At 39.3% G+C, this 13014-nt stretch overlaps 1 protein-coding gene across 1 annotated transcript in view; it reads left to right on the top strand.

Moving 5' to 3' along the window:
* LOC111871761 (dynein heavy chain 7, axonemal) overlaps positions 1 to 13014 on the top strand; it is a 221471-nt gene that overhangs the window by 4565 nt on the left and 203892 nt on the right. Inside the window, exons 3-6 of the mRNA XM_023865070.2 lie at positions 880 to 1141; positions 5002 to 5145; positions 6269 to 6388; positions 8305 to 8438. Of these exons, the coding sequence (XP_023720838.2) occupies positions 880 to 1141; positions 5002 to 5145; positions 6269 to 6388; positions 8305 to 8438 (660 nt within the window). The remainder of the gene's footprint in view (positions 1 to 879; positions 1142 to 5001; positions 5146 to 6268; positions 6389 to 8304; positions 8439 to 13014) is intronic.

Raw genomic sequence — 13014 nt, 5'->3', positions numbered from 1 at the left:
GCCAAGAAAAAAAAAATACACAATATTGGAGCGGAGAATGGTGAATGTGAGGCACCGTTGGGTTATACGAATGCTTCAAGGCCTTCCTTCTACTAAACCAACTGCCTCCATTACCGAGATACAGGGCGCTCATATTATAAGGTAAGGTTATAAAAACCATCTTTTAAGATCATTTTAGTGAAAGTTTCATGCTTCAAGGCGTACCATTCACTGCTCAAATACTAAAAAACCTGCTTCCATTGAAGATATAAAGGGCGCTCATATTATAAGGTAAGGTTATAAAACCACCTTTTAAGATCATTTTAGTGAAAGTTTCATGTTCCTATCTCATAGAATTTAAGAACAATGATGAATAAATCATTTTCGAGCAAAATTTAAATGGCCGGCTGAATATATTACCGCAGGAGACGCAGCCGCGGAATTTAAATTACTGCGTCAAAGGGTTAATTAATACTTGTGGCCAGGGAATATTAGTTAGCAATAATAGTATTATTCTTTAGATATACATGCAACTGTAAACTGGTTTCCAAGAATAAGCATATCAATGAGCTTTTATTCTCAGTTATTTACTTTTCCATTGGTTTCCGCTCTATCCTAGAAGCGTTACTTCACATTTGTTGAGGGACTCGCTCTTTTTTACCACTGGATTATCTTTGTGCTGATTATATGTTTCTGACTTAAATAATCACTAACTTTTCCTTTATACCATTCTGTTCGCAAGTTTCAGAAATTTTTTTAACAGCAGGTATTTTTAATTGTAACTAGTTATTACACTTAGAGATGTAAACATGTATAAGTATTCTGTGAGGAATGTCCACTGAAATGGTAAGCACATTAAACTTGGAATGCTCTCCAAAATTCTGTCCTGTTTGTTTGTAGTATCTGTAAAGGATTTGAAGGTATCGTTGTTAAAGCTTTATCAGTGCCCAAAACCACAGAAGAATTGATGGAAATGGGCAAATACATGCAATATGCCAAAACCACATTCATGAAGAAGATGAAGACAGAAGTAAGAGTAATGATACATAAGATGATAAAATTGATGGATATGAGATTTCTCACTCAAGAACATATTGATCTGAACACAAAAACTATTCTGTGGTTGCAAAATATTAAGCCGGTGTTCAAGCATAATTCAGTGGTAAGTACATGGCAACAGTTCTTTAACTTGTTATGATACCCTGCTTATAGCAGCATTTACAACAACAATGACAACAGCAGTAGCAGCAACAACATCAACAGCATTGTTACGTGTAGGATAATATATGTGACGAAATGACGGGTTCTAGTTTGGATGATTGGATTTATTAACATCTTGGTTACACACACTTCATAATTCACTGTGACATGCACACTAGTCCTCTCTTGGTAATGGATTTCAACACAGAAATTAGCGCTTCAAATCACTCCAAGTGTTACACATAATTCAAGTCTTCCAATTGCATGCCAAGCCTTCACACAAACTTTCTGTGTCTAGCTTCCACTGAGAACTCTCTCAGTGTCAATTAAACACTCAAACAATTGAATCCTCTGAAATACTCTGAAACACTGCCTTGGTTATTCCTGCAATCTCATTATACAGAGTGTTTCAAAAATAGCTTTACAACTTTGAAAGCTTATATAAATTTATACAGAGGACATACACAATGTTTTGAAGTGTCATAATGTAGCAAAACACGCTGAGTTTTACCTCGGATAGTTATGGTTCAATGTGACTTCCATTGGTAATGCGGCAGACGTCCCACCTGTAGTCAGTGTCTTGCCACATGCTACGTAGTATCTCTGGCGTCACTTCTGCAACTGAGGCAGTAATTCGAGTTCGGAGCTCAATGACATTTGCAGGCAAAGGTGGTACGAACACTCGATCTTTAATGAATTCCCATAAGAAAAGATCCGGGGAATGAGGTGGCCATGCTATCAGCGCCGCTCTACCAATCCACCAACCTGGGAAACGGTTGTTGAGGTACTCACACACTTCTCCAAGGTAATGAGGGGGTGCGCCATCTTCCTGGAAGTGAATGCGTCCTTCTTGGTCTCTTCATCTAACTGTGGAATGAGGAACTCTTGGAGCATGTCCAGATATACAATACTGGTAATGGTCATCTCCATGAAGAAGAAGGGGTCATACACTCTTTCTTTGCTGAGGGCTATCACGAACATGTTCCAGGGAGACACGTGGATTTTTGCTGCCCCAGATCCTGCAGTTGTGGGTATTGGCCTTACCACTGACATGAAACATGGTCTCATCACTGAAAATTATGGAGTTCAGAAACTTCTCATCATCTTGTATCCGATGAAACATTTGCACACAGAATTCCTTATGAACCACTTATCTGCATCCATAAGGTGTTGAACGATGGCTAGTTTGTACGCTTTTAAGTGTAAACGTTTTTGTAACGCTCGCCACAGAGTAACATTTGGAATGCCAGTTTCCTGAGACGCATGTCGCATTGACTTACTGGACTTCGAATGAAGATCTCCCTAATCTGTTCCACTGTAGCATCAGAATCACCTGGCCGACTGGGTGGCTGGCATGGCGCACAGAACATCTGGTCTGAACAAAATTCTTGTACCAGGAGTAAATTGTAGGCCTACTGGGAGGTTCCTTGCAATACTGAGTGCGAAATTTCCTTTGAACTTGTGTAGCAGACTTCGTTTCTTCGAACCAAAACACACAATGTGCATGCTCTGTACCTGTGAAAGTAGCCATCTTGATTTCAACTGCTGGAACGCTCGCGGTGGCGGTATTGGGTACTACAGGACAACGTGCATGAAGCTCGGTGTGTTTTGCTACATTATGACAGTTCAAAACGTTGTGTAGGTCCTCTGTATAAATTTATATAAGCTTTCAAAGTTGTAAAGCTCTTTTTGAAACACTCTGTATAATGTCCGTACCGACCACACGTAGCCTATATTCTTGTAAAGGAGTGTTTACTGCAGTGGTCTCAGCACCGACTGCATAGAAAACGCTATATATTGTTGCCTTGTGTTGGTTGCGAGGTGTTTAACAGCCAGTCACCTAGCAACGCCCTGGTCATCCATGTTACAGTATGATGATGATGAGGAGGAGGAGGAGGAGGAGGAGGACGATGACGATGATGACGACGACAACAACAACAGTGACAGTGACAATAATGATGTGACTGGCCTATTCTCTGTGTCTTTCTCTGTCTACTGGGCAAGTCACACATACTTCTGAATACAGAATAACTGAAATGGGACCATATTTTTGAATGAATGAAATTATGATCCTCTGTGTTTTTTTTTCCTAAATTTGAACCTAGATTGTTCCAAAGTTTAAGGATGTCTCCACAGAATTTTTGCAATTTTGAATTAAAGTTCTGACTTCCTAAAATTTTTTGTGCCAACTGTATCATAAAGTGAATAAAATGTATTGAAATGTCTGAAATTACTTTCAGTTCAAGTCCCATTTAGATCCACCTGAAGATTAGGATGAATGTAAAGTGGTGGAACTCGGACAGTGCCTCATATTATTGATGTTATTTGCTTTATGTGACTATTTCGTGTGACATTACTAGTAACTTGCAAGTAATTTGTTGTCAGGGAGTGATTGAATATTATAGAGTCAGATGGTAAACATTTAGGTAAAAGGTAAAGTTGTCCCTGTGCTTAACTAATTAAGCAGTACCCCATGGAGACGTGTGGGGGAGTGGGTGTATAGACCCACATTTTCTTAACCTTGGCACTAGTTTGAGGTGAGTGGTCAGCTTCACACCCCAGCTACCTTATCCCAGGAGAAAGAGCCCCCAGTACCCATTGGACAGGAGGCTGGCTGGACCCAAGAACTGGTCTGGATGACATTGAGAAGTGAAAATTCTTGCCCCTACTGGGATTTGAACTCTGACCCCTTGGTTGTCCAGCCTGTAGCTAGTCACTTTACTGACTGCACTGTCAAGTGTTCTTATAAAATGTGTTGGATTTGAGTCCATATTTTAAATCATAACACAACTGTTCTTATTATCACATGAGGGAGTGACTACAGAGAGGATTTGGATTGGTGATTGGATTTATTTGTCACTTACAGATGGTAACTACAAGTAACTTTAACAGCCTCACTGGTGTATGCAATCTAAAGATCACTGTAACTACAGCCCACATAAAGTCTTCTATGTCTCCACTAGTCATTTCCTGGTAATGGATCTTAGTACTCTCCCCTGCTAACATCCTTACTGGCTGGCTAGTATCCCACAACTGACTCCTTGCCCCAACTGTGTTAAGTCCCAGGCTGGTGGCCATCTCACATCAACCTCCCGGTCTTCTCTTCACTGACTGACTAACTGCAGCTCCAAACTTGTCTCACTTATAACATCTGAGCATGGACTGTGTAGAGAACACTGTCCTCATTGTTGTAGTTCATTTGTTTCCATGGGAACATATTTGTTTGGAAATGTGTTACTCATTAACATCTCTTGTGTATTTACTCATACTTATCTTGCAGTCGTTGACCAGCAATGGGTCTGCCTGCTAAAATAGACATTTGAGGCATCTGTGGTAACCACTGATATTCCTGGGTTCTCTTTTTTAAAGGAAAATGCAAGACAAGGCTATTAAAGTTAACAATGGACAAGGAGAAACAGAACATTTGTAGATGTGTTTGATTAGCCTCATTATTTTTTTCATGGATGCTTGTAAAGGAAAGTTAACATTATTATGAGTAGATGGTTCCAGAACTTGTTTCGGCATAATTTGTTTACTGCCATGCTGGATACAATGTTGAGTTTTCCTAAATTTGAAGCCCTTGTACTGTACTGGAAAGTGTAATGGCTTAAAATTGAAATCATATTCCTTGAATCATAACAAAGGAAAACTAACAGATTGCTATGCTTGTTTCTGCAGAACGTTCATCACCAAACTGGTAGTTTCTGCATTTCTACAGCACCTCTGGGAAAAACTGAGTTAAGGCTTTTCAGGCACTTATTAATTTTAATAAGCAGTTAATTTGTGAAATATATTATATTATATTTGTTCTTATTATTTCAGCTTTATGAACAATACAAATCTGAATTTGAAGAAAATTTGGTGAAGAAAACTGACAGTCTTATGAAGGAAATTGAAGCCATGTTTCCACGTCTTGCAGTTCTTGACATGATGGATGACGCTGACAATGTCAGAGAATATCTTAATGTAAATGTTAATGAACTTAATTATTCAATTTTAGATAAACAACTAAAATGTTTCAGTGAATTTTAATATTTTAATGTGTGAATGTGTGTGCTCATGTGTTTTGAGTGTTTATGTGACATTTGTGCATCTGTACGTTCACCTTCAACGTTCTTGCTTTCTGACTGCATTCACACATTATAACATCTCTATTATGCTTAGGAACAATACTGGAATCATTTTGCAAACACTTTTTAATAACATCGTTATATTGTCCTAAAGGTCTTGAAGTGATTCTAAAACCTACCATTTTAAATGAATTCTTAGATTTTGGTTATGGAAAATTTATATGGGTACAAATCAGGCAAGGTTTTTTTATTGCTAATGGGGTGGGACTAAGTCCCTTGTACTGCGGCCACTTCTGGCCTATTGTACCAGCCCCAGACGATAGGTGAGGGTGATTGTGGAGCAGTTGGTGGAATGAAGATTGGCAGGGGAAACCGAAGTACTCAGAGAAAACCTTCCCCAGTGCCACTTTGTTCACCAGAAATCCCACTTGACCAGACCCGGGATCAAACCCGGACCACCGCGGTGTGAAGCCAGCAACTAACTGCTTGAGCTATGGCGTGGCCATTAGGCAAGGTTACTTAATAAGCCAAATAAATGCAGAATTAATTTATCTGGCGAATGAAAGGGCCACTGCAATTCTTTCCAACTTTAAAATAGAAACGCTATTTGCAGGAACAGATTCATGATGAATAATTTCCTTGATATAAGGAAGCAAGTTTGATTTTTGATCTTAGTATTCAAGCATATTTCAAATGTGTGCCCACTCACCAGTTTTGCCAGCCATTGCACATAAGTATCACACCAGTTATTTGTAAGACCTCTGCAGGCTTTGTGAAACAGTAAAAGCTATATACTTCGGTACGAAAAAAAAAGATATGACTTGTTGCATTATCAGCAGAAAGCCTGTGATTGCCACTATCATGCCAGATATCACATCAGATGAATACTTGAATCTTGTCGGTTTGTCCTTAAAGATTGGGACAGAGTATAAATTCTGGATATCTTGGCTAATTTATAAAAATAAGACAAGTTTGTCTGCTGGCTGAATGACTAAAATTGTGATTATCATTGCATACAGCATATCAGGTGGTTTATTCGAAAGCTGCAGGCATTTGATGAAACAATTGTTTGGATAAACAAGGAGGAAGGGCTGTTCCAGTTCCCAATTTCAACCTATCCAGAATTAGATGAATTGAAGGTATGTAATGTATTCTTGAAGATTACTGTTTTGTCGGATGTGACACCATTCAGTAGATAGGTACCAGTATTTCAGAGGAATATGCTGTTTACATCTTCATTATACAGCTGCATTATTTAATGTCCCAAATGTGGCAAGTACCTCGAGTTACACTATATTTTCTTCTTCATTAAATAGGGTTTTAATTATGCAGCACATCAGATTTTCACTTTTCCTTCTAACAAGTTGCATAAAATAAGACATTTTTGACTAAGTAGGATATACCAATCAGAAATTTATAACCCACACAGTTTTATTTTTGTTACCCCCTTATATTTTGTATGCAGGTCATGTGATGGTGCAAACCACTTACAAAATTTGAAATAATAGTGTTATTAAAATGTGAGTATATTTTTATCTACTAACGAAATATTGTTTCCTTTCTTTATGGTCAACAAAATTAAATGAATGCCAAGAAAAGGTTAAAATGAAGAAATGAGCTCTCTTGGCTTGAAATTAAATATAAAAATCTGTGATGTTGTGGAAATTTCTTGTGCCCAGATTTGGAATTAGAATGTCAGAATTAATTTTGGAAGCTATATTTCTTTTGTTGGCTGGTGCTGTTATTTTACCTCTGTAGCAATCCAAAAGGCATCAGATCATGAGCGTGAAAAATGAGTTTAATTGTTGCATGTCTGTTTTTTGCACATTTCATTTTTGTAACTTTATTTATAGTGAAAAATATTTGTTAAGAGGTGGAGCAAATAAATGAGGATTTAAAAAGATTCAAATTCATATGAGAATAGCGTTGTAAGTTACAGATGTTCTTTGTAACTCAGGTTGTAACAGTAATAAGAATAAGGATGAAGTTAGAGGTGCTATTCTCTGTGATGGTGCTTCAGGTTTATGGGGGTAAGGGTGACTGCGGGGAGCTGAACTTAAGATTCAGGTTTGTGACATAATGTTCTGTGTTTCATAAAATTTTGTATATAGCTTCAGTCATAGTCTCTCTTCTTGCATAAAACCATTGATATTGCAAATTTCCATAACCATAAAAAAAGTAAAGCTATCCGTGTAAGAGGCCACGCACATCCATAGGGTTGTGAGACGTTGAGGCTCCTACATTTTCTAGACAGTCGATTTGCAAATGAGCTTCATGAGCTCACAGCCCTTTACCCCCAGGAAGATTCCTGGTACTCATTTCTCATAGAGGCTGAGTTGACTCCAGGGCCATAGTGCAGCTGGAAGTATTAGGTCAACTAAAAATCCCATTACCTCATTGAGAATCAAACTTTTCTTTGTATTCAAACACATATTGGCTTTGTTTGCATTATGTATTGAAAAACATTCCTTGGGTGGCAGTAATGTAGTTTCATCTCCCTAGCTTAATTGATGACAAGAAATTTAAAATTAGTTATGGATTCAAAACCACAAAAATGTGATTTATAATATTTGGATTTATACATAAATATATTAAGAGTGGAGTGTTGCATGTGGTAGTGTAGTTGGTTGAGGCACTATGCTACAAACCGGAAGGTTGTGGGTTCAAGTCCTGATCAGGTTATTTGATTTTTTCCTTTGACCTCATTCTTCCAGCAGCATTATGGCTCTGGAGTTGCCTTAGCCTCTGACAGAAGTGAGTACCAGAATATTCTTGGAATATTTTTGGGGGTAAAGGGTGGCCAGCACGTAGGGCTGACAAGCTTGCCGCAATCTATGAGCCGATTGTCTAGAAAATGTGGGAACCTCACCATCTCACAACCCTATGGGCCTCCATGGCCTGTTACAAGGATACCTTTACTTTTTACTTACTTTACTTTATTAAAAGTGGATAATTACTTGAGGACTTACAGAATTTTTGTTATTGTGTTTATGTTAGGGTAATGTAATAATTGTGGAGCAATATGAAGTATCTCTTTTTATTTATTTTATTGCAGAGTATTATCAATCCATTTGGAGTATTGGTTTTCCTAGTCTATAAATGGCAAAGAACACGGAAAGTATGGCTGGATGGAAATTTTGATGATCTTGTAGCATGCGAGGTTGAAGAGAAAACAGAGGATTTTTACAAGTATGTAAATAATGTATGTGTGTGTGTGTATATATATATATATATATATATATATATATATATATATAGACATTCTGAATGAACTAATACTTATATACAGTTATTACAGCTTCCATACAAGGTGGTATCAGAAGGTTCCCATACTGTTATTGTTGTAACTGTCTTGGTGAAAGAAGACACCAGCAAAATGACAGAAAATGTTGAAAAATTTGAGAACTCATCCACAAAGACCATCGCCATGAGGTTGCAGACACTGTTGGGATCAGTTATGGAGTTTCATAACAGAAAATTTGAACATGCACGGCATTGCCATGAAGTTTGTTCCCCAACTCTTGACTGACGATCAAAAGCAGCGGCGCATAAATGCGTCTTGTGCCCTGAGAGTAGGCTAACAAGGACACAACTTTTACTCATATATGTAGGTTCATAATGGGTGACAAAAGTTGGATTTACAATTATGATTCAGAAACACAGCAACACTCATCACAGTGGAAGAGTCAACAGTCATCAGGAGCAAAAGGACGCAGCACGTCCGGAGCTCAACAAAGAGCATGCTTTTTTTTTTCCTTGAAAGGGATTGTCCACCGTGAATTTGTTCCTGCTAACAGAACGGTCAACTCTGACTTTTACGAGCACTGTTACATTTTGAGACGCTTCAGAGATAGTGCATAATGAGAAAGATTTGAACTTTGGTGCAACCACAACTGGCTCCATCATGACAACACACCCACCCACACATTCCTGTAAACCTCAGAGTTTGTGACTAACAGCAACATGGTTATCATTCCTGATCCTTCCTACTCAGTAGGCTTGCCCCCTTTCATTTGACTTTGTTTCCCAAATTGAAAATGAAACTGAAGAGACAATGTTTTGAAACAGTGTCTCACATCCAAAGGGGAATTGCAAGCGGTATTCGACAGCATTAAGGAAAATGGCTCCCACAGTGCTTCTTAAGCATGGAAAAAATTATGGGATTGCTATATACATTCTTTTTGGACCTAATCCAGGAACTTTCCGATAGTGAATAATCTTTTTGCTTCTTAGCTGTATATTTCAACCTTGTTCACTTGTTACATCTGTGTATGTGCATGCATACTTGCATACCCTCATGTCAGTAGATAAGCCAATTAGGTTTTTCAATTTTTCTATTTTTATAATTACATTTTATGCAAGGAAAGAAGAGAAATTTGAAAATATGGCAGTTTGAGAAGTTGGAATGAGCTAAAACTGGTATTTTGGACAATGTTCATTATCTCAGGTTTCTTCAGCCACAACATTTTGGAAAGTCCTTATTTTTACTTCATCACTTGACAGGACAATAAGGATTCTTATTCTGCAGGGTCCTGAGGCAGTGTTCACATACTATCTTTCTCATTCCAAAATATAAGGGAAATATTTTAGCCTGATGAACAACTATTAGCTATTCAGGAATGCTTCCCTTACATGGAGTCAGTAAATTATTCTAAATATTGGGTGAAAATCCAAGTGGATAACCATTCTCATCTTTTATTGAGTTGCATGATACTTTTGGACTGGAAACCATTCTTGCATTCTTTCTATACAAACTGTTGATATTTTTATTTGTAATGTTTCTTTTGAACTAATTAAAGTTTTTTGTACATACCCTATCTTATGTTCCTGAAATTTCTACTAGTTTCACACCTTAATGTTCAGGCAGTTTACATTTGGTTTTCATGGATTTTGCACCCATTGCAGTTAGCCTGTCCCCTTTGATCTAATAATTTTGAGCACTTATCTGTAATCTTTATATGTTGCATCCTGTTATGTTTAATTCAAAATGAGTATATTTATATTTTTTGCCACAACAGTTCATGTAAATATGCTAACATAGGTTGTTTTCACTAAAATATTGTCGCGTATCGGGCGTATATCGCGACAACTTCTCGATGTACTTGATGTAGCGAATTTTATTTCACATTCGCACTTAAGTCACCAAAATTACAGATTTATGATTACTGCTATCTGCAGTATCACAATTAGTACGCTCCAAATGCCACAGTACAACTGACTGGCTGACTGACTCTGAATACAACTCGGCGACTGTTACAGTACAACTGACTGGTAGCTGCTGTGAAGCTCACTTATATAGCTGCAGTGTTTGCCGGTTGCATAATGAGTGCCACGTCACAGTAGGGAGTTGATTACGGGTACCTAGCGTTGCGCGTTACGTCACCGTGGAGGGGAGTGGCGGGGTAGGAACTCGCCTATTACCGTAGTAACGCGAGCGTTACGTTACCGCCACGTACCGCTGGGGAGGTAGGGGTGATCCATAGCTCAACATGTCACACTGCTCCCTCCTTAAGGCTGTTCGTCCTGAATAGCCTAACGGTGTATCCCCGTTCCTTTGCTTCGGAGGCTGTTCTTGCAGCATCTTCTTTGTCCATTACATCCGCTCCCTTCTTAAGATCGACTCATCTCGAGCGGTTTCCTTTCAGCTCGCCAGAAGATCCAGTTGTGTCCCATTCATCCATCACTTTCATTCTTCCTTGGGAGGCCCGGTACTTCTACACCACCGGTTCCTCCTCTGCTTGAAGTATCTTTTTCCGTTTTGGAGGGGGTCGTCCCCTCCACGAGGTCAAATCCTTCATCAGGTCTTCCGTCGGAAATTTCTTACATCGACGTAACAGCTCTTCATGCGTCGTTTGCACTCGCTGATGTCGTCATTCCTCCTGGACTTCTAGCCACTTGCTGGCGCGAGACCGTGGCGCCAAATCCTTTCTCCGGCATCCGAAGGTTCCCTGGGGAGTTTCCTTCTTGAAGTCATNGCAATGGGGCCCTCTTCTTGTTGTGCCGCCGCAGGTTTCGTGTCCACTGGGCAGGCCACCGTCTCCTTTTGGGTAATCGGCATCAATTGATCTTCAGGTTCACTGACCGGTATCACTATGGGGACCTCCTCTTCTTGTGCCGTGCCCACTACATCCTGTTTTTCGCTTGGATTTGTCTCCATTGAATCTTGGCAGGCTGTCGTCTCTTCCTGCCAGGCATTCGTATTGGTTTTCAACCTCTTGGCTCGCATGGCGGCCGTCCTGGCTTCGATGGCTTTCGTCTCTGCCTGGAAGGCTTCTCTCTCTGCAGCCATCGAATCTCGCCAGGCCTGTCTGTCAGCCTCCCATCCTGCCATGAAATCCTTATGATCTTTCCTCCTATTGGCTTCCATTTCTACCCTGTCTTTCCTTCTCTCTTCCTTCCAATCGGCATACAGTCTGGCCGCAAATTGCTCCTGGGCGAACAGCAGACGTTCCATCATCTGTTCCATGTCCATGTTGCAGCAGTAAAACACTCGATGCACAATAATTCAATTATTTGTCAGGCGTGTTTAAGTTCGTAAAAATTCTGACACCAAATTATCACGTGTTTTGAGTACGAATCTCGTTGATCACGTGTGTAAGTCCTAATCCCACTTCTGACACCAATGTAACGTGCTTCGTTACTGAATAGGCCGTAGAGACGGTTAAATGGGTTTATTTAACAATCTACAAATAACGGCTATAATTAATGATCAAAATATTACGGGTTTCCACACTTTACAAACCCTACAACAAAATCTCTTAACACAATCTTCACTTCTCTTCGCGTACTAATAACGCGGGAGCTATACAAGTCTCCATGAAATACACACTCCGAGTATAACTGTACTACAGCACTCACTATGTCTGGAAAGCACACAATAAGTCTTCCGCTCGCTGACTTCTTAGTTATCGCACACTCGCAGGCTGCTATGTTTCGACTCGGCGACTGTTACAGTACAACTGACTGGTAGCTGCTGTGAAGCTCACTTATATAGCGGCAGTGCTTGCCGGTTGCGTAATGAGTGGCACGTCACAGTAGGAAGTTGATTACGGGTACCTAGCATTGCGCGTTACGTCACCGTGGAGGGGAGTGGCAGGGCGGGAACTCGCCTATTACCGTAGTAACGCGAGCGTTACGTTACCGCCACGTACCGCTGGGGAGGTAGGGGTGATCCATAGCTCAACATGTCACAATATTAATGTGACATATTTCGACCCTTATTGGTTCATCATCAGGTGTATCGCTTTGGGCTTAACACTGAGCTTTTTGTTTAATATGGATCCATTTCCTTTCTTTAATTTGACAATATGATGTGTGATATTGCTTAATAACAAAACCTCTTGTTATTTACTCTTCAGTTTAAACTGTAATGGCATAATAATAAACACACACATACACCAAATGTCAATGCCCTGAGTGGGATTCGAACCCATGATTCCGGCTTCCGAGTGAGCAAAGACAGTGCATGCCTTAGACCACTGAGCTACCCTGACTGGCGCTTTACCTTTTATCTTACTTAATATATAACTTATGAGTTTGTTTCCTTAGTGACAATTTCTCTCTACATTTTGCAACCACCAGATAGTTGTCACTATTACAGTCAACTTATTGTATTGTATTGTATTGTATTTATATTTGTTCAAGAAATCCAAAAAAGGATATAGAACATGTCACAGAACTAAATATAAAACAGGATACATGCATAAATTACACGACTAGATAGTACAATGAATCAAACAATAACAAGTTTCAAAGATCCAAAAAA

This window comes from Cryptotermes secundus, unplaced genomic scaffold, assembly GCF_002891405.2.
Source record: "Cryptotermes secundus unplaced genomic scaffold, Csec_1.0 scaffold742, whole genome shotgun sequence".
In the NCBI taxonomy this organism is placed as follows: Eukaryota; Metazoa; Arthropoda; class Insecta; order Blattodea; family Kalotermitidae; genus Cryptotermes; species Cryptotermes secundus.
The sequence above is the reverse complement of the archived record's forward strand: the minus strand, read 5'-3'. Positions and strand labels throughout refer to the sequence as shown.